The 25742-nt window shown below is 34.7% G+C and overlaps 1 protein-coding gene across 4 annotated transcripts in view; it reads right to left on the reverse strand.

Moving 5' to 3' along the window:
• The window catches only part of LOC142356569 (cilia- and flagella-associated protein 337-like), a 72988-nt gene extending 47954 nt beyond the window's left edge, over positions 1–25034 (reverse strand). The window contains exons 1-4 of one of the 4 annotated variants that reach the window (XM_075408448.1): positions 24668–25034; positions 24153–24287; positions 10017–10200; positions 9543–9653 (exon numbers count right to left, since the gene is read on the reverse strand). In XM_075408448.1, coding sequence (XP_075264563.1) covers positions 9543–9653; positions 10017–10200; positions 24153–24271 — 414 coding nt within the window. In that variant the 5' untranslated portion in view covers positions 24272–24287; positions 24668–25034. Of the gene's footprint in view, positions 1–549; positions 1263–9542; positions 9654–10016; positions 10201–24152; positions 24298–24667 lie in introns of those variants that run through there. The other 3 variants (XM_075408444.1, XM_075408453.1, XM_075408459.1) reach the window with 3 other exon arrangements.
• Positions 25035–25742: the final 708 nt, after the last annotated feature.

Below are 25742 nucleotides of genomic sequence, written 5' to 3' on the forward strand. Positions count from 1 at the left end.
CACAGTACTAGGTGAGCCCTCTTCTTGATTTTTATCCTGTTAGATGCACATTCTCCGGAAAATATTAAATTGAAAACAGCCCATGCGGATGCTCTTACAATGATTAATTGCACCAAGGAACAAAGTGGCTAAAAATGCAAAAGTAGGTTCTATATTTATTCGATGTTTGAATTATTTTTTTGTGCTCCCTCGGTACTATGATCAAACCTCGGCAATTTTGTCAAATATAGAAAAAAACCTAGAACTCGTAATAACATGTCGTAATAACATGTCCTCCAAGTTTAATGTTGGAACTTTCTTTGCAACGCATATTTCTAGGGACCTTCTTGTTTGTATTAGAACAGCTTAAATGCGCATACTGCAAAAAAAAATGAAAACTGTCCATGCGCGATGCTCTAAGAGTGATTAATGGTATTAAATAGGAAAATGACTCATAAGGCAAAAATACAACCTATATTCACTGAGGGTGGATTGCTCTTTTTCACTCTCTCGGTACTATGATCAATGATCGACAATTTTGTCGTTCATACAAAAAACTAGAATGTATACCCTAGGTCTAGCTGCAACCCGATTTGCCTTCCCAGATGCTCCTCTCTTCTTTGCGCTATTTTCCTCCACTTCCTCTGTCTCCTTTTTGAACCTTCCCACCCATCTTCGTGCGAAACTAGTTGCAGCTGTGGCTTGATTTACCACTTCGTCAAATTGGAACTTATTCTTAGGTGATGGTGCCGGTTCTTCGTCCAGGGTTATTTTTTGGGCAAACATTTTTCACAAATTGCTCGAAAATTTAGCAGGTTTCAACTGTACAGGTTTAATAAACGACTTAAGCGATTATGCAATTTCACTTCAATCACAATAAGGTGAGCTGCAAGCTCAAACAAAGTTTATAAATTTAACACAGGGTAACACAGGGTTTTATTTATAAAGGGAATAATTTCAATCAAAACATAGTAAAGGAATCAACGAAAAAAATAGCTTAGCACGGATTCTTGATAGCAATTTTTGCAGAATAAAATAGCAAAAACACAGATTTAGAGCAGTTACAAAATGAATGTTTTCCAAATAGTGAGCAATAAAAATTGGCTGATTGTCTATCACTGAGAAATTTGACGTATGGCGATGTTTCTATTTGGCACTGATTGCCTGTATAAAATTGTACATTAAAAATGGGAATTCGCAGCTGTTTATGGTCATTAAAATCACACAACCATTTCTAGGACCTGAGTTCAATTCACAACAGTGAATCCTAGATGTGGATAGAGCAATCGCAAAATGAATACATGTTAGTAAGCATATGTATAAAAATAATTTTTTAATCTCACAATGAAACACAGGCTATTTGTAATTCTCTTGCACCGAATTTTAGTAAACAAAAATACATTCGACATCTGATGCAACAACAAACCGGAAAAAAGTTTACTCCAAACACAAAAAGAGCTTTCAAAAGTCATCAGACAGGCGCAAATACATCTAGCAAAGAAGAAATACTCCAGAAATATTTATACTATAATTTACAGAATTATCAAAGGAGTTTTTCAGTCCCTAATTTTGTCTGATATAATTCGGGCGAATAAATAAACCACATAAATCCTATCTTTCAACTTAGCATTTTCCTTTTCAACTAAGCATTTCCTATGCATGTCTTAAAGGATTCTTATGTAGATTAAAAAGTTAATGTGTTAACCCTAAAAAATCTTATGAAATTATATTTATATAATTATAGTTTTATAAGATTTGTAATAAACTGTAAGATCGTGCAAGAAATGTAAGATATCCTTCGATCTTGTAATATTATGAAAAAAACTTTTTAGGAACTTCCGAGCTAATGAAAAAATACTGAATGAATTAAAAAAATTTCCTTAATCTGCGCATACTCTTGGGATTCAATCGCAAATATTATTAAGCTTATGAATTCAGAAAAATCACACAAATTGAGATAAACTACACTTCAAGTTCATTGTAAATTATTAAGTTTTCAAAAGTCAAAACAGACAATCCTCTCCGAAAATAATTTTATCTCAACGGCATAACAATAGCCTGTCTGAAAGATAGCTGTGAAACGACTACAGCACGTGTTATTAGTTTATTAACAAATACAAACAAAAACTGTTGTCGCTTTCGAAATCAGTTCGTGTTGGTCAGCTTCGAAAGCAAACAAAAACCGAACATTCGAAAGCAAAAACTTATAATTTTTTTTGCAATAATCTTCCTAGCCAAGATTAATTGTGTGGACCAAGTTTAATGGGGACAGGTAAGAATACAAGAAATTTATATCTTATATATAAAACATAACCGACAAACGTCGGGCGAATTTCCCTCAAACGACCGGCGAGCGGTTGGCTTCGTCCGTATCTAGCCACGGCTTAAAGAGGCTATCTTTAGCTTAATTGAAGGGGAGTGAGGTGAGCGCAACGAGAGGGGGGGTTCACAGGGGCTAATGGGGGGAGGGGGCTGGGGGCAACAGTGGGTGCAACAGGGGGGGGGGGGGTGGCGGCAAAAGTGGGGGTGGTAGGAGCGACGCTGCACGGGGCCCTCACGGTTGAACGATGTGCAGGGGTGGGGATTGGAGGGTGGTGAAGTGAGAGGAGGCTGATGTTTGGGGGGAGGGGTGGTCAACCTCTAAGAACCGTCCTTCACACAATAAGTATAAGTTTCCAAAACAGTTTCTGTAAATCGCGTACTTGGAGACTAGTGAGCTGAAAGGCTCTAAGTGAACTTAATGCCCGTTGGGCGCTACCTGTTTATCCAGTTTTTGAGGACTAAAAGTCAAATGGCTAAGACCAAGAATCGGTCAACCGAAAAATTGCATTTAAGAAAGACCGACAGGACTAATATAATTGCGACAAACTTCGTTTGAGAGCAGTTAAAAATTAAATCCCAAAATTTTTGAACTCTTATCTGTACATCAAATCAACCAAGCGCACAGAAATCGTTTCAAAAATCAGTATTAAATTGAGTTCCCTATTCCCTCAAAATAACAATTTCCAGAAATTCTATCAATCTATAAATTAAAGTGATTTTAAACCAATTTTTTCCAAACAATCTACAAGAAATTCGAATCTATCCCATTATAGCACCCATGAAATTGTAGCCATCATGGTAAATTTACCATGATTGTGGGCTATGGATTATCTGCCAGTAAGCTGGGTGGGTGGGGGGGGGCTGTAATGGGAAAAACCCAGAATTTCAGAAAAAAAACTTGTAAAAATTTATTGAAACACGTAGTCAAAGCATTAAACTAATTTGATCCAGCCTAATTACCACATTTTTATATTTCAAACTTAATTCTTTTCCTTAAATATTGATTTATACATTATTAACCCAAAGTCTAAAAATTAATTCAAGACTAAATGTAACTGTTGTTTGAAGCCTCTATAACAACTGGCTGGAAATTGCCTAACATATTAATGCTTTCGTCGAGTTTTAACAAAGCCACCCGAATCAAAAACAGAAGTTACATTTCTCAGTCGGACCACATTCAACATGTTCAATTTCTAGTTTCCTGGTTTCCTTTCCAAAAATTAGTTATATTATTAAATAGGTATTTTTAATTATTCCCAATGGAGATTAAATAAAATAAAGTATAACTCAGTTTGGTGTCTGCTTAAAGGAGTACGCATCTAAGGCTCAGACCCCGCTCATCCACACTATTGGCTTAATTGGTTACCATATGAAAAGGAAACTTTCAAAACATACATATCGTTCAATAGACCACAAATAGGATACCATAGAGCGACGCTAGAGGGCCCATTGAACCTGTTGTTATTAGGACTACTAGAAAATACAATAATAAAAATCTAATAACAAACCTTAATTAGGACCAAAACACGATGTCTATAAAAAAAATAACAACAAAATCAAACTCGCATCAAATAAAACCTAAACAAAACAAAATAAGCTATTCTTCATTAGAAAAGGTTTTGGACCTGTCCTCAATGCGACTGTGTAACAAGTCGGCAAAAAAGAGCAAAAAGGTGCGAAGTTCAAAAGTACGTTTCCATTTTTAGAAACATATTATTTCAAAGTGATTAATATCATTAAATAATGACTGAAACACTAAAAAGTTCATTCATAGAAAATGACCTGTCATTATCCAGTATAGGTCATACCATTACAAAAAGGAAGACAAAAACCTGCAGAAAAAAAAAGTTCATGTAAATTTTACTCGAAAATTGCAGTGAAGCAGTTAAAACCATACATCTGTCACTAAGAACATCAAATGTTTCAAATTGCACAATTTGTCAAAGCCAATTGGACCTACCATTAATGTTTTCATTCACAATGAAATTAAAAATCCTTTAAAATGTACAAATTTATAATCTCAAACATTTTATGAAATCTCTTAGTACGAGCAGTAACAAAGACAAGAAGTAAACGATTAAAACTAAAACCGACATAAAGATTTGAAAATAGCGCACTGGACACGCGTTCTTGCCTGTCTTTACAGAGATTAGGCTACAAATTGAGCTACAAAATGGTTTAAAAAAGGGCGAGTTCAAAAATAAAAATAAGTTTTCCAAAACAAAAATTTTCAGAAGCCGTAACAGACACAAGATTTCAAAAAACTGATCAATAAGTTTGCAAAATCTCAGGAAGCCAATTGCGCTGGTTATTAATAAGATTAAGTCACAAGACTACAAAAAAAAACAAAAAATGCAGAAGCACAAACTTAACAACAATTTTAAGACATAATAGTGTTCAAGGCACTATAACTCAAGGTTGCTGTTTGCAAGAACTCTAAATTTTCACTTGCTTCTCACCTCAACATCAGCCCAACTTCCTTATGAAATACTACGTAGACATCACATCAAAAACAGATCAAAAATTTGAACAGTGTAGAAATATCAAAATTTTTTTCATGAAACCAAACAGTCAAAGCCATCAGTCAAAACTTATATTCAACCCAGAAAATATTTTTCAAGTCAACAAAAGTATTTGAGACCTCTTATTGGTCAGGTTGATTACTTGACAACAAAATAAAAGCAAAGAAGGGACAGTTGAAAAAATCTCTTTTTAAAAAAAGTTAATTTGAAAGTCATTAAAACAAATACCTGTAAACCAAAGTCTTTGAAAGCTTTCAATTAATCATCCTGGAAATGCAAATGACACCTATCTTTATCAGTTACATGTCATAAAACAACAAGAACAAAGACAAACATGGGCAAAGATATAAAAAAAAATCTACTAACTTTTGCGAGAGAACTATGTCTCAGCCAAAAAGCTTAAAATATTCGAAAAAAACAATTAACACTTTCAGAGACGTCTTTTCTCAACGAGTGTGCGTTTTTGTTCTAACTACCACCTCATTTAGTTGGAACTTTTAACATGTCCTTTTCCTCATCAATGTGATAATCAAATGATAATTCGGAAAGAAAACAAAATTATGAAATATTCAATTGTGCTCAAAATTCAAAAAATTGACAACTTTAAAACCAACAAACCTTCAATTAATTTTATAACCATTAGCAAAAATATTCCATAACTCAGGAGAAATAGGTTTCTCTTCTTTTTAGTGAGACTACGCCTGAAGTTGAGAAAATAAGATAAATTAACTGAAAAGTTCAAAAATTCACTGACATTTCCCTAAAACAAATAAATTCACAGTCATAAGAGCCATTAGATAACGACTTAAACAATGTGTATGGTCACTTTCAATTGAAAAAACTAATTAGAACTTTGATCGCAGAGACTAATGTATTGTCCTACAAAAAAGCATAACAAAAAAAAGCAAAACGTAAGTCCACAAAATTTTACGAAAACAGTTGGTCAGCCATAAAAACCTTGAACACTGAAATCATAGGGCCCCTATCAATGGGTCTCTTTTTTCGTATGTAGGATCTGTCAATAATTGAGTCCCGGCATGATATTCTTGTCAGTAATTCACATAAAAAACTATAAAAAAATATTTAAAAATGCAGCGCCCCATTCATAAATATAAAAATTTTTTAATCGAAAGGATACAGGGTCAGATCAAGATCAGCCCTGATATTGCTGCCCGGCTAAAAATACATTCATTTGTTCAAGTGCTTTGCGAAATAGATCGAGTTTTAAAAACAATTTTTCAGGATATCAAAAAATCATGAAATTTGTATTTTTATATAATTTAAAATTGCCAAAAACTGGCAATATTAGAAGACCAGAAAACTGTTAAGACCAGCAGGTGTACGACTAGTTATTTTGAGCTTACAAACCATATAAGAGCAGTTTGAAGGTGTCCGCTTTCATCAAATTTGAAGAAAGTGGTTTAAAATATCGTTTTTGCTCCCATTTTTGACAAAAAGTCAGAATTATGAAAAAAGTTAGCATTAATTCTTGTCAGAAACACGAATCGAGCAATTCAGCAAACCTACCCTATCTTTAGACATAAAATAAATTACACTACCCTTAACAAATTCAACATAGTTTACCAAAATTTAACGAAAAATTTGGAAAAAAATACGGAAAATGTGAATTAAAACAAGTTTATATCGTCTGTTATTCACACAACTTTAAACCTCGGTAACTGCCTTTAATAATCAAAAATAAAAAAAAATCCTTTAAATTCCATATTCTACGCTGGACGGTCTTTCTTATGATACCACTCACAACTCTCTACGATGATTATATCGATCGGCCAAAATTGTCTGAACAAAAAAAACGATTTGTGTATATAGTTCCTCCACCACTAAAGTGGGTTGGAACAATTAGGCTATTTCACAGAAAAATTGAAATGCGATATAGATCCAAATATGTATAATCCTTAAATGGGTCAAACCCGTCGGAAACCTAAAGGTCGAACGAGTTTTTAAACCCATATTATACCCTGTTGTGACAAAATTACACAACTATTGCCTTGTATTGGATATGCAAACAACATTTGTAAAAATCAATTTATCATCGTGGATTTTTGTAAATTTTGTCGATAAAAAAGGTTTTCGTGAACAAATGTTCAGAACAAAGTCTCTTGAACCCACAAGGATTTAACCGTACCTGTCCAATGATAATAAGTGCAATCGCCTAATATTACCAGACGACGAAGACAAGTTTAAGATACGACAGAGATGACAACATAAAACAATCGTTCACATTTCCGGATTTTAAAAAAGAAAAGAAAAATGAAAAAGAAAATACAGTTGGTAAAATTGTAATTGCTTTTTATATTCAAAAAATACTAAAAAAAATAATTTTGGCAGCAAAACATGCACACATTTCTTTGCAGACTCTTTAATATCTGAATACCAAGTGCTTGAACTCTATGTAATTATCTATTTCAAAACCCTCGCTTACAAATTGACAAATTTTAACGTAAGTTGAGTCCGAAGTAAGTGTTTTTTCCCATGTGTTTAGATAGTGAGCGGTCATTAGTTATAAAATGAGGACAAATTTCACTGTACACGTCTAATGTATTTTTCAGATGGTTACCTTCTACAAAAAAAGGAAGCATCTGCATTTTGCAAAATTGCATAGTTCTTGTCTTCAAAAACTCAAAGGGCCGGTAGTCTGCAAAAAAGTCAAGTCTGACTGAGAAGAATTACCAGGTTTACCAAAAATTTTACTTCGAACTTCTAGCTAGATTCTAGAAAAGAGCATGGTAGTTAGTAAATAATTAATAATATCAGTTTGATAAATCCTTGTTTTCCTGTCTTTTAAAAAATAGATATTGCAATCACTAAAAAGGAGCCATCAGTTTGAACATCCTCTAATTTTCTTAAGTTTAATATTTAGATCAAAAAAGTTTTCATGCATGCGAGCAAGCCAAAAGATTCACCTTCATGAATGCTGATGGGTTAAAAAATCTGTTGAAGTAGCTTGTTTTTAATTTACTATTATTCGTAAAATTATATCAAGCTTTAAAATGTTGCGCTGTTGGGACACTGCTCTTTTTTGACGCTGCAAAATAAGGCAAACGTTTCCAGTCATTTTCAGGCCCTTAAAAAACAAAAAATTTTGAACAGCTGAAACCTTGTTTCTTCTAGGATAAATCAGCCTTCTCTCTTCTCAGAAATTTCTCTCGGACCGATATGTAGCTCGAATAGATATGCAATTTTAACGCAAAAATCAACGGTAATAAACACATTCAGTTTATTCAATTCACATATCTTAAGTAGATAGAATTATGCTTATCCTGCAATAAAAAAAAGTATCGACAAAATGCAAATTTTCTAGTTTTCCGAATCTAATTCGCCGATAAAAAAATCAACGACAATGATGATGCAAGCAAAAATTGGAACGAAAACTCGACAAGCAAAAGTTTACTACGTCAGCAACAAAATGACAGCGGAAAAGTCTTAAATTGCTAATAAATGACATTTTCGGGTTTTTTACCATTGTTAGGAAAGAAAAATAAAGTTAAATGAAGACGGGTATTAGCATTGATGTTCCTTAAAATTGAAACAAAAGATGAAAAGCTACAAAGCATGAGGTAAGTAGAACACCATGTTCAGCTTCCAAATTTAAGCAAAGAACTGCAAAGGCAATAGATTGTCAAATATAGTGTTCAACTTCAATCAACGAACTTTAATCAACAATTAGGCCTTCTTTAATTTTGGGTAATTTGGTACTGTAACCGTGGAAAAGAGTGCCCTGGAAATGAGTTGCTTATAAAGTGAAAACTAGGCTCTGAAATGATTGACGAAAGATGGTCCAAAGTATTCACGTAGCCCCAAAAACAAGCTATGGAAAAGTGAAAGCACCTTTATCTAATTTTTAAAGCAAATTTGAACTAAATTAGCCAAGTATCACTCGTTACCACACACGCTTACACCTCTAATCATAAAGCTTGTATAACTTCATGAAGTCCATATCTTCAATATCTGGATAATAAGTTTCTTGAACTGCATTTCCACTTTGTCTAACTTATACTATCCGTAATCTATACACAATAAATTGGCGCCCTCATTTGATACGAAGCATTATAGCAAGGAGTTTGATAGCACTCATGAAAGCTAGAGTCATAGTTTATGACAGAGTTTTGGAAAATGGTTTTCGAAACGGTTGTCTTCAAGTTTTTTGGAATATTTATTTAATTGGACAGGTTGCGACCTGCTGAAGAAAAAAATAGTAGCTGTCGCGCTAAAATATGAACCAGTACTTATGTATGATTAAAATTTGGCAAGTTACACAAGTTCTGTTTCACAACAGTCAAAGAAATTCAACTTGTTCAACATTGACCAAAATGCGCATCGTTCATTACACAACTGCGGATGTGTTGAGGTCTCCAATCAGATTATCAGCGTTGATCTGAGAATCATAGCAAATTGAACTTTTATTTAAAACCTGCCATGTGCACGTTATAAAAGGCGCAACGTCGACAATGCCAGAAGTCAAAATACCAGAAGTTGCTATATACAAAGCCAGAAGTTGTCTTTCAATGACATTCGTCACGTGTAAAACGTGTTTTAAAAAAGGTTACATGACTCTGCAGAAGTCACTTCGAAATTCTGGCTGAAAATCTTGATCTGCTACGCGATTTTCGATAAACTCCAGAAGTTATCAGTGACTTCGTTAAGCAGAATCACGTAAAATATACCTAAACATAAGCAACCAGTTGACCTCCCACTGACCTTTGCTAGTGTTTCTATAGTGTCCTCTGACATGTGTTTCTCATAGGCCAATAGAGCATTCTTCTCCAAGTTCGCAAATTGTCCAACTGTCAGACGTCGTCTTCGATCCAGCTAAAAAAACCTCCTTGCTTTTCAGATAATCGCAAATTTACATGATTTGCTTGGTTTGCATGGATTCCTGTCCCTATGTTAAGTCCAAAACTACCCATTCACACTGCGTTTCATACGTTAGGCGCCAAAGGCAGGGGAAAGCTCATGACAAATCAATTTTTTGAAAAAAAAAGAGAATCAGTATGTCGAGCTTACTTCTGCAGTATCTTATAGTAATTTTTGTACTGGTATCAGGTATAATAATACAGACCACCATTGGCTTTGGCTGCTAACACTGACTTATTCAAAATCGAGGAGTTTTAATAAAGCACATCAACTTGCGTCTGATTAGCTGGAAAATAATAAGAAAGAGGAGATACAAACTTTTTGTTTGATGCGTTCCCTGTTCTTCCAAGCAGAGGTAGGTCTAGACATGTAAGCAGTAGCCGATGTCGGTCTAGTGTGGCTGAAAGTGCTGTCGTTTGCCATAATGACGTCATCCTCTCCAGTGCCCTTCATCTTTCCAACTGCGCTAGCCGGTCGCTTCATCTCGTACAGCAAGGACAAACTACAAATAGCTCATAGTCACAAAACTTTGTTGAAGTTTTTGAAGCAAAACTGAACAAATAAATAACAAATATGATAAAGTAATGATTAGCAGTCACATTAAATGTAGTTAAACGATTTTTTAATATTCACCGTGAACCACGATAAGGGTTTTATAATCGCTATCCAATTCGAAAGTGAGTAGTACCTTTCCACACTTTTCCCTACTTTTCCAATAGTTTTATACCAAAATCGATTATTCAAACAATGACATTACGTCGCCAATCCTAAATATCAGCCTTATCCGGGTTTGTTAACATGAGTCACGACGTTTTGTCACCACTTACCGCGTGGAAGAAATATGGTTAAATTGTGGACAACAGTGACAATAAAAGTTGCGGACAATCCTTACAAAATTCCGTTACTGATCCCGAATGTTCCCGTTTTTATGTCATCAATGTAGAAAACTTTGAGCAGGGGTATCGTCGTCAATGTCCGCCATTTTGAGCATGCTTATTCCATTCCAATTTTACGCTTCGCTGTAAATTGAAATATATTTGATTTGTGGCCAATGATTAAATTATAAATTACAAAGTTATTGACAGAAATTTGTAAGCCTTGTCCACAATTTTCACATTTTGTTCAAAGAGTACACAGAATGAGAAGCAATTAACACATCGCTATGTATATTTTCTTAAGCTCATCTGACAGTGAATTTGTACTTAGTGGCAATCATTTTAAGTGCGTCGAACAACAATTGAAGCATCAAAAACCAGGTTTTATTATAACTTGGATCAGATCATTTTAATACAAATCACTCAGGGCTGGTTTTTATAGATAGAAATAGCATTTGAATTTTTATAAGATAAATCCCTCACTGCTATTTTACTCTAACAATAAAATTCTTCCCTTGCGATTTTTTTTAAATAAAAATCTCTCTGTGCTGTACTACTCCATTGATAAAATTGGCCTTTTTTGTTTATTTTATTAAATATCCCTCAGTGCTGTTTTATTTTATAGATAAAACTATTCTTCGGAGAATTTGAAAAAATCCCTCACTACTGTTTTACTTTATCTATACAATTCGCCTTTTGATGGTTTCATTTAAAATCACCCAATGCTGTTTTACATTATAGGGAAATTCAGTCTTCTAATTATATTTAAAAAAATCTGTCAGCCATATTTTCTTCTCACTAGCTGACATTTGGGTCCTACAAAACAGATAGTTGATTGTTACACTAAGTATAACGGAACATGATGTCTTTCCAATGTTTTTTGGAGATTTTCCTGTTTTAAACGGAGCAGTCAATCATTAGTGGCATTTCAGAGACAACTGAATCTGCAATTGCTCGATTTAAAAGTGTCCGCGATGAGGCAAAGAATGAACCGACTTTACTCAAGAATTTGAACAATCTGAAACTTGCCCCAGTAAGCAGTGCGACAAAAGTACAAAAGTGTTGGTCGCAGAAGAAGCAAAAACTTGATAAACCAAAAATTTAAAGGAAAGTTAAAAATTCAATATTTTTCAGTTTTTTTCTACTTTCTCTATATTACTCTTCAAAAACTCAAAAACTTAAAAAAACTTTCATCCTTATAAATGATTACATACTTAAAAATACATCTGATCCCATTAATTTTACAAAAAAACACTTACCAATTAAAACATTTAGTTTTGCTCAAATTAAACTATTTTTTAAATACTAATACCCTTCAGGAGTGATTTTGATTCTGAAATTAGAACATTCATTTTCTCTTTGTCACCAGGAGCACATAATGCTTGCAAGAGTACTATCAATCAGTGTGCAAGATCAATATCACGGAACTGTTTATGAGCAGCAGAAGTGTTTGCACAACTCGGGATTATGTGAGAAACAAAACCATGTCATTGATTACGTTTTGAATGATTTCTGCTATTTTGAAATTGTTGCGTTTTGTTACAATAGTGAATCACAGCATTACAATAAAATTGTCATCTCTTCGCTGTTCATGTTATTGATTAACTTCGTTCCACTAAATTTCTCCTATAGGTTCTATTATATCTGTATAGTTCTATTTTAATCCCTCACTGATTAATTTGATAAAAGTCCCTCAACTGTAGATGTCATGAATATCATGACTAACACGCTTTTTTGTACATTCGTAAAAATATGCTCCCTTGTCCCAGATTCAGCAAGCAAAAATTTAAACATCTGGATACCATTAATTTCCATTGCAATTGATTTAAATGAAAGTTTTCAAGGGATGACTTTTATACAAAAAATGAGTCACATTTCAATCAGTCAGTGTTCATCAATCATTGTTCACAGGTGCTCTGTAGTAAATATTTTCATGTTAGTGATCTTCCATCAACCTTAGAATTTAAAATCTCTTTGGTTTTAGGGACGTTAGTTTTCCTTCTTTCTGTTTGAAACAAAATTTGAGGCAATTAAAAGCAAGTAAAACAATTAGCCTAGCTTGTTTTTATAAGCAGCGGATTATGGTGACCTAAAATAGCGGATAATAAAGACGCGGACACGAGTGATGTTAAAGTTGCGGAAAATTCGTCCTGACCTAATCATATGACTAATCTCTTCAACGGTGAAAAAATGACTCGCCAACTCCTTAGTCTATTATTTCTCTAAATCTGCAATAGAATTGCAATAATTCAGACTCAAAACTTTAGGTTGAAATAGAATTCGCATGTCAATTCTTCCTGGTCATTTTTGATCTCTCTCTTCGGCTTGCACTAGAATTGATGGACAGCTACTTTCTCCCAATGATTGCAATTTTGAGGATCCGTTCAGTTTCGTACTTTCTCCCCGGCCAATCTTTCTTTTAATGTTCCTTCTTGTTTGAGCAGTTACGAGAATAGAGAATTTTTCTCGTAGCACAAATAACACTCAATATCTTGCTTCGACCTCTTAATTTATTACTTTCTAGGTGTCATTGCCTGGAACTCATGCTTCATCACCTGCAGCATTTCACCCAGCATCTTCAGGGAAAGCACAAGGGATGGCTTAACCTCACCTAGAGCACAACTGTTCCCTAAGTCTGCAACCTCGACGTCTACAATTTGCACGCTTAAACCAAATCCGAGGCGGCGCTATCACTGTCTCACAAGTTTTGCCACATCTTCTAGTTTTGAGTGCTCTCTAGTACGCGGAACTCATTGGTTGGGTTCCCTTCCTTGTAAGTTCTCACTCATGTCACGGTCCACCAAACTTTCGATGAATGTCTCCTTTGCAGCGAACCCTCTGGTATCTGCCACTAGCGCTGCATCAACCGATTTGCTAACAATCTGAAACTTGGCCTGGTAAGCAGTGCCAGCAAAGACTTGATGAACTAAAAATTTGAAGGAACGTCAAAACTGCATTGTTTTTCATTTAATTCTGCTTTCTCTATATTACTCTTCAAAAACTCAGAACCTTAACAAAATTTCATACTTACAAATGATTACAGATTTAAAATTACAATTGATCCTATTAAATTTACCAGGAGCCCTCACCAATTAAAACATTTGGTTTGGCTCAAATTAAACTATTCTTTAAATACTATTACCATTAAGGAGTGATTTTGATTCTGACTATTAGACACTCGTCTTCTATTTGTCATCAGGAGTACATAATGCATGCAAGAGTGCTATCACTCAGTGTGCAAGATTAATATCACGGGACTGTTCATGAGCAGGAGAAGTGTTCGCACATCTCGGGTTTATATGGGAAACACAATCATCTCATTGTTTATGTTTTGAATGATTCTGTTATATTGAAATTATTGCATTTTGTTATAATAGTGAATCACATCATCAGAATAAGTATGTCATCTCTTCGCTGTTCATGTTATTGATTAACTTTATTCCGCTTTACTTCTTTCATACGATTCTATTATATCTATATAGTTCTATTTTAATCCTTTATTAATTAATTTGATAAACAAACCTCACCTGTAGATGTCATGAACATCATGACTTACACGCTTTTCTGTACATTTGTAAAACTATATTTGCTTGTCCCGGATTCAGCAAACAAAAATTAAAACATCTGGATACCATTAATTTCCATTGCAATTGATTTAAATGAAAGTATTCAAGGGATGACTTTTATACAAAAAATGTGTCACAGCTCAATCAGTCAGTGTTCATCAATCATTGTTCACAGGTGCTCTGTAAAAAATATTTTCATGTTAGTGATCTTCTATCAACCTTAGAATTTAAAATCTCTTTGGTTTTAGGGACGTTAGTTTTCCTTCTTTCTGTTTGAAACACAATTTGAGGCAATTATAAGCACATAAAACAATTAGGCTAGCTTGTATTTATATGCAGCCCATTTTGGTGCCATAAAATAGCGGATAATAAAAACCCGGACTATAGTGATGTTGAAGTTGCGGATAATTCATCCTGAAACAATCATAGGACTAATCTTTTCTACGGTGAAAAAATCACTTGCCAGCTCTTCAGTCTTATAATTCGTTAAATCAGCTATAGAATTGCAAAAAATTCAGACTCAAAACATTAAGTTGATTCGCATGCCAATTCTTTCCGGTCATTTTAGATCTCTCCGGCTTTCACTAGAATTGAGGGACCGCTACGTTCTCCCAATGATTGCACTTTTGAGAATTGGTTCAATTTTGTATTTTTTCGCCGGCCAATCTTTCTCTTCATGCTCCTTCTTGTTTGTGCAGTTACGAGAATAGTGACTTTCTCTCGTGGCACAAATAAAACTCAATATATTGCTTCGACCTCTTACCTTATTACTTTCTAGGCTTCAATGCCTGGAACTTTATCACCTGCAGCGTTTCACCACGAATCTTCAGTGAAAGTACAAGGGATGGCTGAATCTCACCTACAGCACAACTGATCCCTAAGTGTGCTTCCCCGATGTCTGCATTTTGCACGCTTAAACCAAATCCACGGCGACGCTATCACTCTCACAAGTTTTGTCACTGCTTCTAGTTTTGAGTGCTCTCTAGTACGCGGAACTAATTGTTCGGGTTCCCTTCCATATAAGTTCTCCCTCATGACACGGTCCATCAAACTTTCGATGAATGTCTCCTCTGTAGCGAAGCCTCTGCTATCTGCCACTAGCGCTGCATTAGCCGATTTGCTAACAATCTGAAACTTGTCCCGATAAGCAGTGCGAGCAAAGACTTGATGAACTGAAAATTTGAAGGAACGTCAATACTGCATTGTTTTTCATTTAATTCTACTTTCTCTTTATTACTCTTCAAAAACTCAGGTCGTAACAAAATTTCATATTTACAAATGATTACATAATTAAAAATACAACTGATCCTATCATTTTAGTAAAAACCCTCACCAATTAAAACAGTTAGTTTGGCTCAAATGCAACTATTTTTTAAATAATATTACTATTAAGGAGTGATTTTGATTCTGACAATTACAAAGTCATCTTTTGTTTGTCACAAGAAGCACATAATGCATGCAAGAGTGCTACCAATCAGTGTGTAAGATCAATATCATGGGATTGTTTATGAGCAGAAGAAGTGTTTGCACAACTCGGGATTAAATGAGAAACACAATCATCTCATTGTTTACGTTTTGAATGACTTCTGTTATTTTGAAATTATTGCATTTTGTTAAAATAGTCAATGAGTATTCATCAGAATAAGTATGTCATCTCTTCGCTGTTAAGGTCATTGATTAACTTCATTCCGCTTTACATCTTTAATACGATTCTATTATATCTATATAGTTCTATTTTAATCCTTCATTGATTAATTTGATAAACGACCCTCACCTGTAGATGTCATGAATATCTTGACCAACACGCTTTTCTGTACATTTGTAAAACTATATCTGCTTGTCCCAGATTCAGCAAACAAAAATTAAAACATCCGGATACCATTAATTTCCATTACAATTGATTTAGAAGAAAGTATTCAATGGATGACTTTTATACAAAAAATCTGTCATAGTTCAATCAGTCAGTCTTCATCAATCTTTGTGCACCGGTGCTCTGTACTAAAAATTTCCTTGTTAGTGTTCTTTCATCAACCTTAGAATGTAAAATCTCTCTTTGGTTTATAGGGACGTTAGTTTTCCTTCTTTCTGTTTGAAACAAAATTTGAGGCAATTAAAAGCAAGTGAAACAATTAGGCTAGCTTGTACTTATAAGCAGCGGATTATGGTGACATAACATAGCGGATAAAAAAATCGCGGACAATAGTGATGTTAAAATTGCGGATAATTCATCTTGAAATAATCAAATGAGTAATTTTTTCTACGCTAAAAAAATCACTTGCCAGCTCCTCAGTCTATTGTTTCTTTAAATCAACGATAAACAAATCGGACTCAAAACTTTATGTTGAAATACATTTGCACGCCAATTCTTCCTGGTCATTTTAGATCTCTCTTCGGCTTCCACTAGAATTGATGGACAGCTACTTTATCCCATTGATTGCACTTTGAGGATCCGTTCAGTTTCCTATTTCCTCCCCGGCCAATTTTTCCTTAATGTTCCTTCTTGTTTGTGCAGTTACGAGAATAGAGAATTTTTCTCGTAGCACAAATAACACTCAATATCTTGCTTCGACCTCTTAATTTATTACTTTCTAGGTGTCATTGCCTGGAACTCATGCTTCATCACCTGCAGCATTTCACCCAGCATCTTCAGGGAAAGCACAAGGGATGGCTTAACCTCACCTAGAGCACAACTGTTCACTAAGTCTGCGCCCTCGATGTCTACATTTTGCACGCCTAAACCAAATCCACGGCGGCGCTATCACTGTCTCACAAGTTTTGCCACAACTTCTAGTTTTGAGTGCTCTGTAGTACGCGGAACTCATTGATCGGGTTCCCTTCCTTTTAAGTTCTCCCTCATGTCACGGTCCATCAAACTTTCGATGAATATCTCCTTTGCAGCGAATCCTCTGGTATCTGCCACTAGCGCTGCATTAGCCGATTTGCTAACAATCTGAAACTTGGCCTGGTATGCAGTGCGAGCAAAGACTTGATGAACTAAAAATTTGAAGGGACGTCAAAACTGCATTGTTTATCATTTATTTCTACTTTCTCTAAATTACTCATCAAAAACTCAGAACCTTAACAAAATTTCATACTTACAAATGATTACAGATTTAAAATTACAATTGATCCTATTAAATATACCAGGAGCCCTCACCAATTAAAACATTTGGTTTGGCTCAAATTAAACTATTCTTTAAATACTATTACCATTAAGGAGTGATTTTGGTTCTGACTATTAGACACTCGTCTTCTATTTGTCATCAGGAGTACATAATGCATGCAAGAGTCCTATCACTCAGTGTGCAAGATTAATATCACGGGACTGTTCATGAGCAGGAGAAGTGTTCGCACATCTCGGATTTATATGGGAAACACAATCATCTCATTGTTTATGTTTTGAATGACTTCTGTTATTTTGAAACTTTTCTGTTTTGTTATAATAGTGAATCCCATCATCAGAATGAATATGTCATCTCTTCACTGTTCATGTTAATGGTTCCGCTTTACTTCTTTTATACGATTCTATTATATCTATATAGTTCTATTTTAATCCCTCATTAATTAATTTGATAAAAGACCCTCACCTGTAGATGTCATGAATATCTTGACTAACACGTTTTTCTGTACATTTGTAAAACAATATTTGCTTGTCTCAGATTTGGCAAGCAAAAATAAAAACATCGAGATACCTTTCACTTCCATTGTAATTGATTTAAAAGAAATTATTATATGAGGGACTTTTAAACGAAAAACTCACAGTTCAATCAGTCAGTCTTCATCAATCATTGTGCACCGGTTTTCTGTAGTAAATATTTTCGTGTTAGTGTTCGTTCATCAACCTTAGAATTTAAAATCTCTTTGGGTTTTAGGGACGTTAGTTTTCCTTCTTTCTGTTAGAAACAAAATTTGAGGCAATTAAAGGCAAGTAAAACAATAAGCCTAGCTAGTTTTTTTAAGCAGCGGATTATGGTGACCTAAAATAGCGGATATAAAAGACGCGGACAATAGTGATGTTAAAGTTGCGGATAATTCATCTTGAATTAATCATATGACTAATCAATTCTACAGTGAAAAATCACTCGCCAGCTCCTTTGTCTATTATTTCTCTAAATCAACGATAGAATTGCAATAATTCAGACTCAAAAATATAGGTTGAACTAACATTCGCATGTCAATTCTTCCTGGTCATTTTAGATCTTCCTTTCGGCTTCCACTAGATTTGATGGACCGCTACTTTCTCCCAATGATTGGACTTTTGAAGTTCCGTTCGGTTTCGTATTTTCTCCCAGGCCAACCTTTCTTCTAATGCTCCTTTTTGTTTGTGCAGTTACGAGAATAGAGAATTTTTATCGTAGCACAACTAACACTCAATATCTTGCTTCGACCTCTTTATTACTTTCTAGGCTTCAATGCCTGGACCTTCATCACCTGCAGCGTTTCACCCCACATCTTCAGTGAAAGTACAAGGGATGGCTGAATCTAACCTAGAGCACAACTGTTCACTAAGTCTGCGCCCTCGATGTCTACATTTTGCACGCCTAAACCAAATCCACGGCGGCGCTATCACTGTCTCACAAGTTTTGCCACAACTTCTAGTTTTGAGTGCTCTGTAGTACGCGGAACTCATTGATCGGGTTCCCTTCCTTTTAAGTTCTCCCTCATGTCACGGTCCATCAAACTTTCGATGAATGTCTCCTGTGCAGCGAATCCTCTGGTATCTGCCACTAGCGCTGCATTAGCCGATTTTATAACAATCTGAAAATTGCCCTGGTAAGCAGTGCGACAAAAATCCAAAAGAATGGTTGGTCTCAGAAGAAGCAAAAACTTGATGAACCATAAAAATAAAAGAAAGTTAAAAAATAATTAATTTTCATTTTTTCTACTTTCTCTAAAATACTCTTCAAAAACTAAGAAACTTAACAAAATTTCAAACATACAAATGATTAATTACTTAAAAATACATTTGATCCTATTAATTTTACAAAAATTCCACACCGATTAAAACAGTTAGTTTCGCTCAATAGAAATTATTTTTTAAATACTATTACCATTGAGGATTGATCTTGATTCTGACAATTAGAGCATTCATCTTCTGTTTGTCACCAGGAGCACCTAATGCATGCAACAGTACTATCAATCAGTGTGCAAGATCAATATCACGGGACTGCTTATGAGGAGCAGAAGTGTTTGCACAACTTGGATTATAGGAGAAACACAATCATCTCATTGTTTACGTTTTGAATGACTTCTGTTGTTTTGAAACTTTTGCAATTTGTTATAATAGTGAATCACATCATCAGAATAAATAAGTCATCTCTTCGCTGTTGTTGTTACTGATTAGCTTCGCTCCGATTTACTTCGTTTATACGATTCTATTATATCTATATAGTTTTATTTCAATCCCTCATTGATTAATTTGATAAAAGTCCCTCACCTGTAGATGTCATGAATATCATGACTAACACGTTTTTCTGTATATTCGTAAAATTGTATTTCCTTGTCTCAGATTCAACAAGCTAAATTCAAAACATCTTGATACCATTAACTTCCGTTGTAATTGATTTAAACAAAAGTATTCTATGACGGACTTTAATACAAAAAGTCTGTCATAGTTCAATCAGTCAGTGTGCATCCATCATTGTGCACCGGTGTTCTGTAGTAAAAATTTTCCTGGTTAGTATGCTTTCATCAGCTTTAGAAACTCAAATCTTTTTGGTTTTGGGGACGTTAGTTTTCCTTCTTTCTGTTTGAAACACAATTTGAGGCAATTATAAGCACATAAAACAATTAGGCTAGCTTGTATTTATATGCAGCCCATTATGGTGCCATAAAATAGCGGATAATAAAAACCCGGACAATAGTGACGTTGAAGTTGCGGATAATTTATCCTGAAACAATCATAGGACTAATCTTTTCTACGGTGAAAAAATCACTTGCCAGCTTCTCAGTCTCATAATTCGTTAAATCAACTATAGAATTGCAAAAAATTCAGACTCAGAACATTAAGTTGATTCGCATGCCAATTCTTTCCGGTCATTTTAGATCTCTCCGGCTTTCACTAGAACTGAGGGACCGCTACGTTCTCCCAATGATTGCACTTTTGAGGATCGGTTCAGATTCGTATTTTCTCCCCGGCCAATCTTTCTTTTAATGCTCCATCTTGTTTGTGAAGTTACGAGAATAGTGAATTTTTCTCATAACACAAATAACACTCAATATCTTGCTTCGACCTCTGACTTTATTACTTTCTAGATATCATTGCCTGGAACTAATGCTTCATAACCTGCAGCATTTCACCCAGCATCTTCGGGGAAAGCACAAGGGATAGCTGAACCTTACCTAGAGCACAACTGTTTCCTAAGTCTGAGAACTCCACGTCTACAATTTGCACGCTTAAACCAAATCCACGGCGTCGCTATCCCTGTGTCGCAACTTTTGCCACTTCTTCTAGTTTTGAGTGCTCTCTAGTACGCTGAACTCATCGATCGGGTTCCCCTCCCAGTAAGTTCTCCCTTATGTCACGGTCCATCAACATTTCGATGAATGTCTCCTTTGTAGCGAAGCCTCTGGTATCGGCCACTAGCGCTGCATTAGCCGATTTGCTCATTTTCTGTAATTGTCGTTTAGGTCCACAACATTTTCATTCTCCCCCTGTTTAAGACTCTGAATTTTGCCCTCAACTTTTGTAGTCTCCAATCCTGTTTCCTGCCTAATTGAATAAAAACTGGAGTTTTAGTGCTGTGTGTCCTGCTCCCTGTTGCAAAACATACAAGAGGACGTACTAATCGTTAGTGGCATGTCCAGTCACGCAAGTTGCCGAAACTCTTCTTGACTGAGCGTTTTTCTGAGCATTGAATGGGATCACGGCGTGAAAAAGCCTATAATTGTGGGTCTGCCACCACCGCCTCCCATTCCAGCTCCAGGTTTTGCCAGCTGGAGTTTGGAAACATTTCTTCTTTCTCACAGTTGCCTCTCTGGAATCAGCTCCCGCAATGCCTCTCTGAAATTGCCCAAGCGGCGCCCAAGCATCTTCTTTTAAGTGAATGCGTTTTTGTGTTTCTACTAGAATCCTTTCTCAAGCTCTTGAGCTCTCTTCTCTCTCTCTCTCCCTGTTGTGAGGGTTTAACTTCACTTCTGTTGTCAGAAGAAAAGAAGTGCAGCTACAAGCAAGACTATTGGGTTCCCTTCTTCTTCCGAGGAGGGTGCAGGAGAGAGCGCCAAATCCAATCTGTAGTTGATGCTCCAAAAACTTCGAATGTGTTTTTGAAATTTCCAGCGTCTTTCCTTTAACCTATATTTCCATATTCCCTAGGATTATCCATCCAAAGATTTGACGAAAAGTCTTGCTTCTCTTATTTCAGTAATGCGTACAATATGGATCAAGAAACTGAATCTAGCTTTCCTTTCACAAAGGCAGTCAGCGAATTTTCTGTAAAATTTTAAAATAAAAATTAAAAATTTGGTTTCTACTGAAGGATATATAAGATCGGTACTTTTTTGAAACGATAAAGTTTTTATACCGCTATCAAATACTTCAGCCTCGCTTCGTTTCTGATTTTTATTGAGAAATTTCTTCTCCTACTTTTCCTGTTCAATTTCTGCATTTATAATTTTCTTCGGTTTGCCAAGCTTGACAATTTGGTGCATATTCGATCATCTATTTTTCGAAAACACTTACCGGCGCAAGAATTCAGCAGAATCCTGACCTATTCACTTAGTCAAGCGAATAGCGCTTGACTCACGCAATAATTTTTCTTCTATGAGCATTTTTGAGGTTCTGCAACAATTGTTTTGTTCCAAATTGCATCCTACAAGATACTGTTCCAATTTGTCGAGTCTTCCTTTTGCAATTTCGCAATAAATTGCTTTTTAGAAGTCAACTTTTTCTCCCAAGGTTTCAAAGAAAATGTTAAGGGGATCAAGTTTTGCCCCTCCAAAAATCTGTTAGATCCATTTCTTTTCATATGTTTTTAGAGCCAATTTGTACAGGGGACCAATTAATGTCAGGGGACCAAATGTTCGATTAATATGAAGTGTTTTGAAAGCGAATTTCTAGAGCAAAAGAAATATCTTTTCAATGTATCAGACGAGGAAAAACCACAAAAAAGACATATCTTGTAAATTTAATCGAAAGACTAAACGCAGATTTATTTGTATTGTCTAATAAGATGAGAGACAGTTGGGCACAAGAGCAGCAAAACTCAAACGAATCAATACTCCGAAAATTTTTATTTTCCCACCTAACAAACTTTAATTTCAAGATTTTTTGAAATGGTGAAGATTAAGCTGAAACCAGGATAACATTTTGCTATTTCTCAACAAAACGTTTATAGATCAATGTTCTAAGCATTTCAAAAGCCGTAAATACATATTTTCTAAGAGTTAACACCAGTCTTTAATATCCTAAAAAGAGTGCTTAAGGTTGTCACACCACTTCTAAAAGCAATATAAAACAAAAACAAAAATTTTGATTCCGTGATATTCTCATACTATCTACAAAATGTTGTAGTTGTTTATTATAATTGCTGCTCACAAAACAGTTGTGAATTTTTCTGACGTAAAAAAATCAGAAATGAAATTTCTCAAAATTTTTTCAAACATCTGCCTAATTTAAAAAGAAACTTTTAGGTACAACTCACTCGAGATAAACTTTTCAACGGCCTGTCTGGGTTCTTAACTAATAAATTTTCTTACTACAACGCACATTTACTGTTAAAACCGTCTCAATTCGAAGGAAACAAATTGGTTTTTCTCATTGCATAGATAAAATAAGCGGAGAAACTACCTTTCGTATATGTATTATTAAAAATTTAAAACAAATGTTCTTCAAAGTTTAAGTCTCCCGCAGAGAAAATGTTAAGAAAATCTCAGCATGATACATTGGAATGTTTATCTAACTTTTTGCCTGCTGTTTTTACCTATGATAAATTTTGTTACAACACAAAAATTGCGATGAAAACGGTACAATTAACTAAAGACATTTCATGAATTTCTCCAAAGACAGAAATGCCAATTTTGCCTGTAATTAATCTTTTGAAGATTCATTTTCTATCATTCCTTTTTCCATGGATACAAGCTTGAGGTTTTATTACACAAGAAACGCAAATTTCTTCATTTCGTCATACCATTTTTAACACACAAACAAAAATATCTTCTATCATTAGTTAGGAATGTAGAGAGCAAAAAGAAAATTTTATCGTGGCATTTACTCATGAATAATGTAAAATCAACACAGTTTAAATTTGGCAGTAAAACACTGATTTCTAAATGAAATTTCAAGAAATCGAGTAGGTAAAAAATTTCTGTATCATACACTTTGCAAAAGGCTTTCACTAGGTTTGTCTACTTTTTGGAAATAGATGAAATTTGACTTTTCTCCACTGTGGAGTTACTGAATCTGATTTTGAAAAAATTGATTGTTTAAGCTAAATGTATATATAATAATTTGAGTATATGATTTCCTAATATTTCATGTGTACGTATGCGGCAAGTACATCTAGCGTGAAAAGCTAAATAAATTAAAATTAAAAGCTTTGCTTTCTTTTTGAGAAACAAAGCACTTGAAAAAGTCTCTGCAAGGACAAATTTAATTTTTCAAAAGCTTCTCAATGGCACCATTTTTTCATATCTCAAAATAATTTGTTCGAATATTCAACTTCGAATATTGAATATTTCCCATAAATTTGACTCGACAAAAGCCAGGGCTATCATAAAATTCCTATTCCCCAAATAATTCAAAGGGTTGGAACAACAAATCCCTTTGAATGGATAAATCCATTAGCCTGTCCATGGGTGGCTACAACAACACACTAAAAGAACCGGCAAAACTACCTAAGAGTTAAGGTAATTTTTTAAGGTAAAATTAAGGTAAGCGTTACCTTAACCTTGCCTTAATAGGGGTTGAGGTAAAAAAAAATTACGGTTAGGGTAATAACCATGTTAAGCAAATTTACATTAACTCTCATTCTTGCAGCGTGAATTTACCTTAAAATTTTTAGTGTGAAACCCACCTGTTTCTGTGAGTGGGTGTGCGATTGGGTCCAGCAGTGAGGGGTCTAATAAGCATCTGAGGATGCAGAAGCTCCGGAATTCCCTCTAATTCATCGTAACTGTCCACAGATCCAGGCATTGTCTATGCCTTATAACTAAATCAACCTGTTCAATTTGGTCAGCATTAGTGTATTTTAGATTATTCTATTATAGATCTTCGCCTTTTTGAACAAAATTTCAATTAAAAATGTTTTAAAAAGTCGAAATAATTTTTAAGAGCTAAAAATGTTTAGAATTTTGGCTATTAATTTGCTTAAAATTGCTTGATTCTGTATTACGCAATTTTTCTTGTCAACCATTTGGTTTTTAGATTTTTTACATGAAAAACTGAAATATTGCTATAGTTATTTTTTTCCAAAGAATTTTCTCCATTTTAGACGAATGGAAGAAAACAAAAACACATATAAAAACGAAAACATAAAACGAAATCTCATTAACGAATGCTAAAATACTCTTTTTCTTCCGAATTGCTGACCGAATGTGAACTGCAAATAAGAGGCAAGAAAAAATCAAGTCCTAAAAATGACCCGTAGCGTTTGATGTTTCTTCTTATGATAATGGTAATACTAAGAAATAATATAAGTAATAGCCCAATATGATGACAAAATAGACATAACAAGATAGTTTAATTTGAAAGGGGAAAGGCTTTCCTTTTCATTTGAAATCCTCTTACAGCCATTTCAAACTACAATTAGCTAATATTTAGCTGTCTAAAACGTCTGTATAAATCTAAAAATGAATGAACGAACAGTTTTCAATTATTTGAACGAGATAGAGATAGGCACAGAGCAGAGAAAAAGTATCACGTTTAAAATTTGAACTGCAAGCTTTTATAATTGTACATTAGAACTCTTTTACACTGTACGTATACAGCTTTGTTTATATGACATTGATGCATATTAAATTTGAAAAGCAGAATAGCACAAAACTTAATGTACGGAGAATTGAAGATGCTTTTTTGCAGCACAATTCAATTATTTTAAGTGCCGTTTTTGGCCTCGAACAACCTGTAGCTTTATACAAAAAGTGATATCCTAAAAGCAAATTCTACAAATATTTTCAGCGAATTAGTGCAAAAGTAGGGTGCCGGCCAAGACGCAGACAACGCACCAACATTGATCAAATAAAATCGCCGGTAGAAAATAATTTAGCTAAGGCAAACATACCTGGCCGATTGCCGGAAATAGATGTCATTGGTTCCTATAACCCCGTTTGGTATTGATTCCCATAACCCCGATTGGTACTTTTCTATTTCAAATTGTAGTTAGGCATGCTCCGCTGTCATAACGAGAGGGTACCGAGTCTAGTATCAAAACCAATAGGTTAAGAGAGTTGCATTTTCTTACATTGAAGTTAAAGTTCTCGAAGGAGGCATCTAAAGTGTTCTGTATGTGTTTATCCTGTTTCTCTTTTTGATTTCGTTTTTCGATACTGACTCTGTTGATTCTAAATTGTTTTGCTGATAAACAGCTGCTTAAAATCACTTTGAGCAGAATGACAGAAGACAGACACTTTCTTAGCGAAGTTAGAAACATTTTACACAAAATGTT

Source organism: Convolutriloba macropyga, chromosome 2 (assembly GCF_964194025.1).
Source record: "Convolutriloba macropyga chromosome 2, txConMacr16.3, whole genome shotgun sequence".
Classification (NCBI taxonomy): Eukaryota; Metazoa; Xenacoelomorpha; order Acoela; family Convolutidae; genus Convolutriloba; species Convolutriloba macropyga.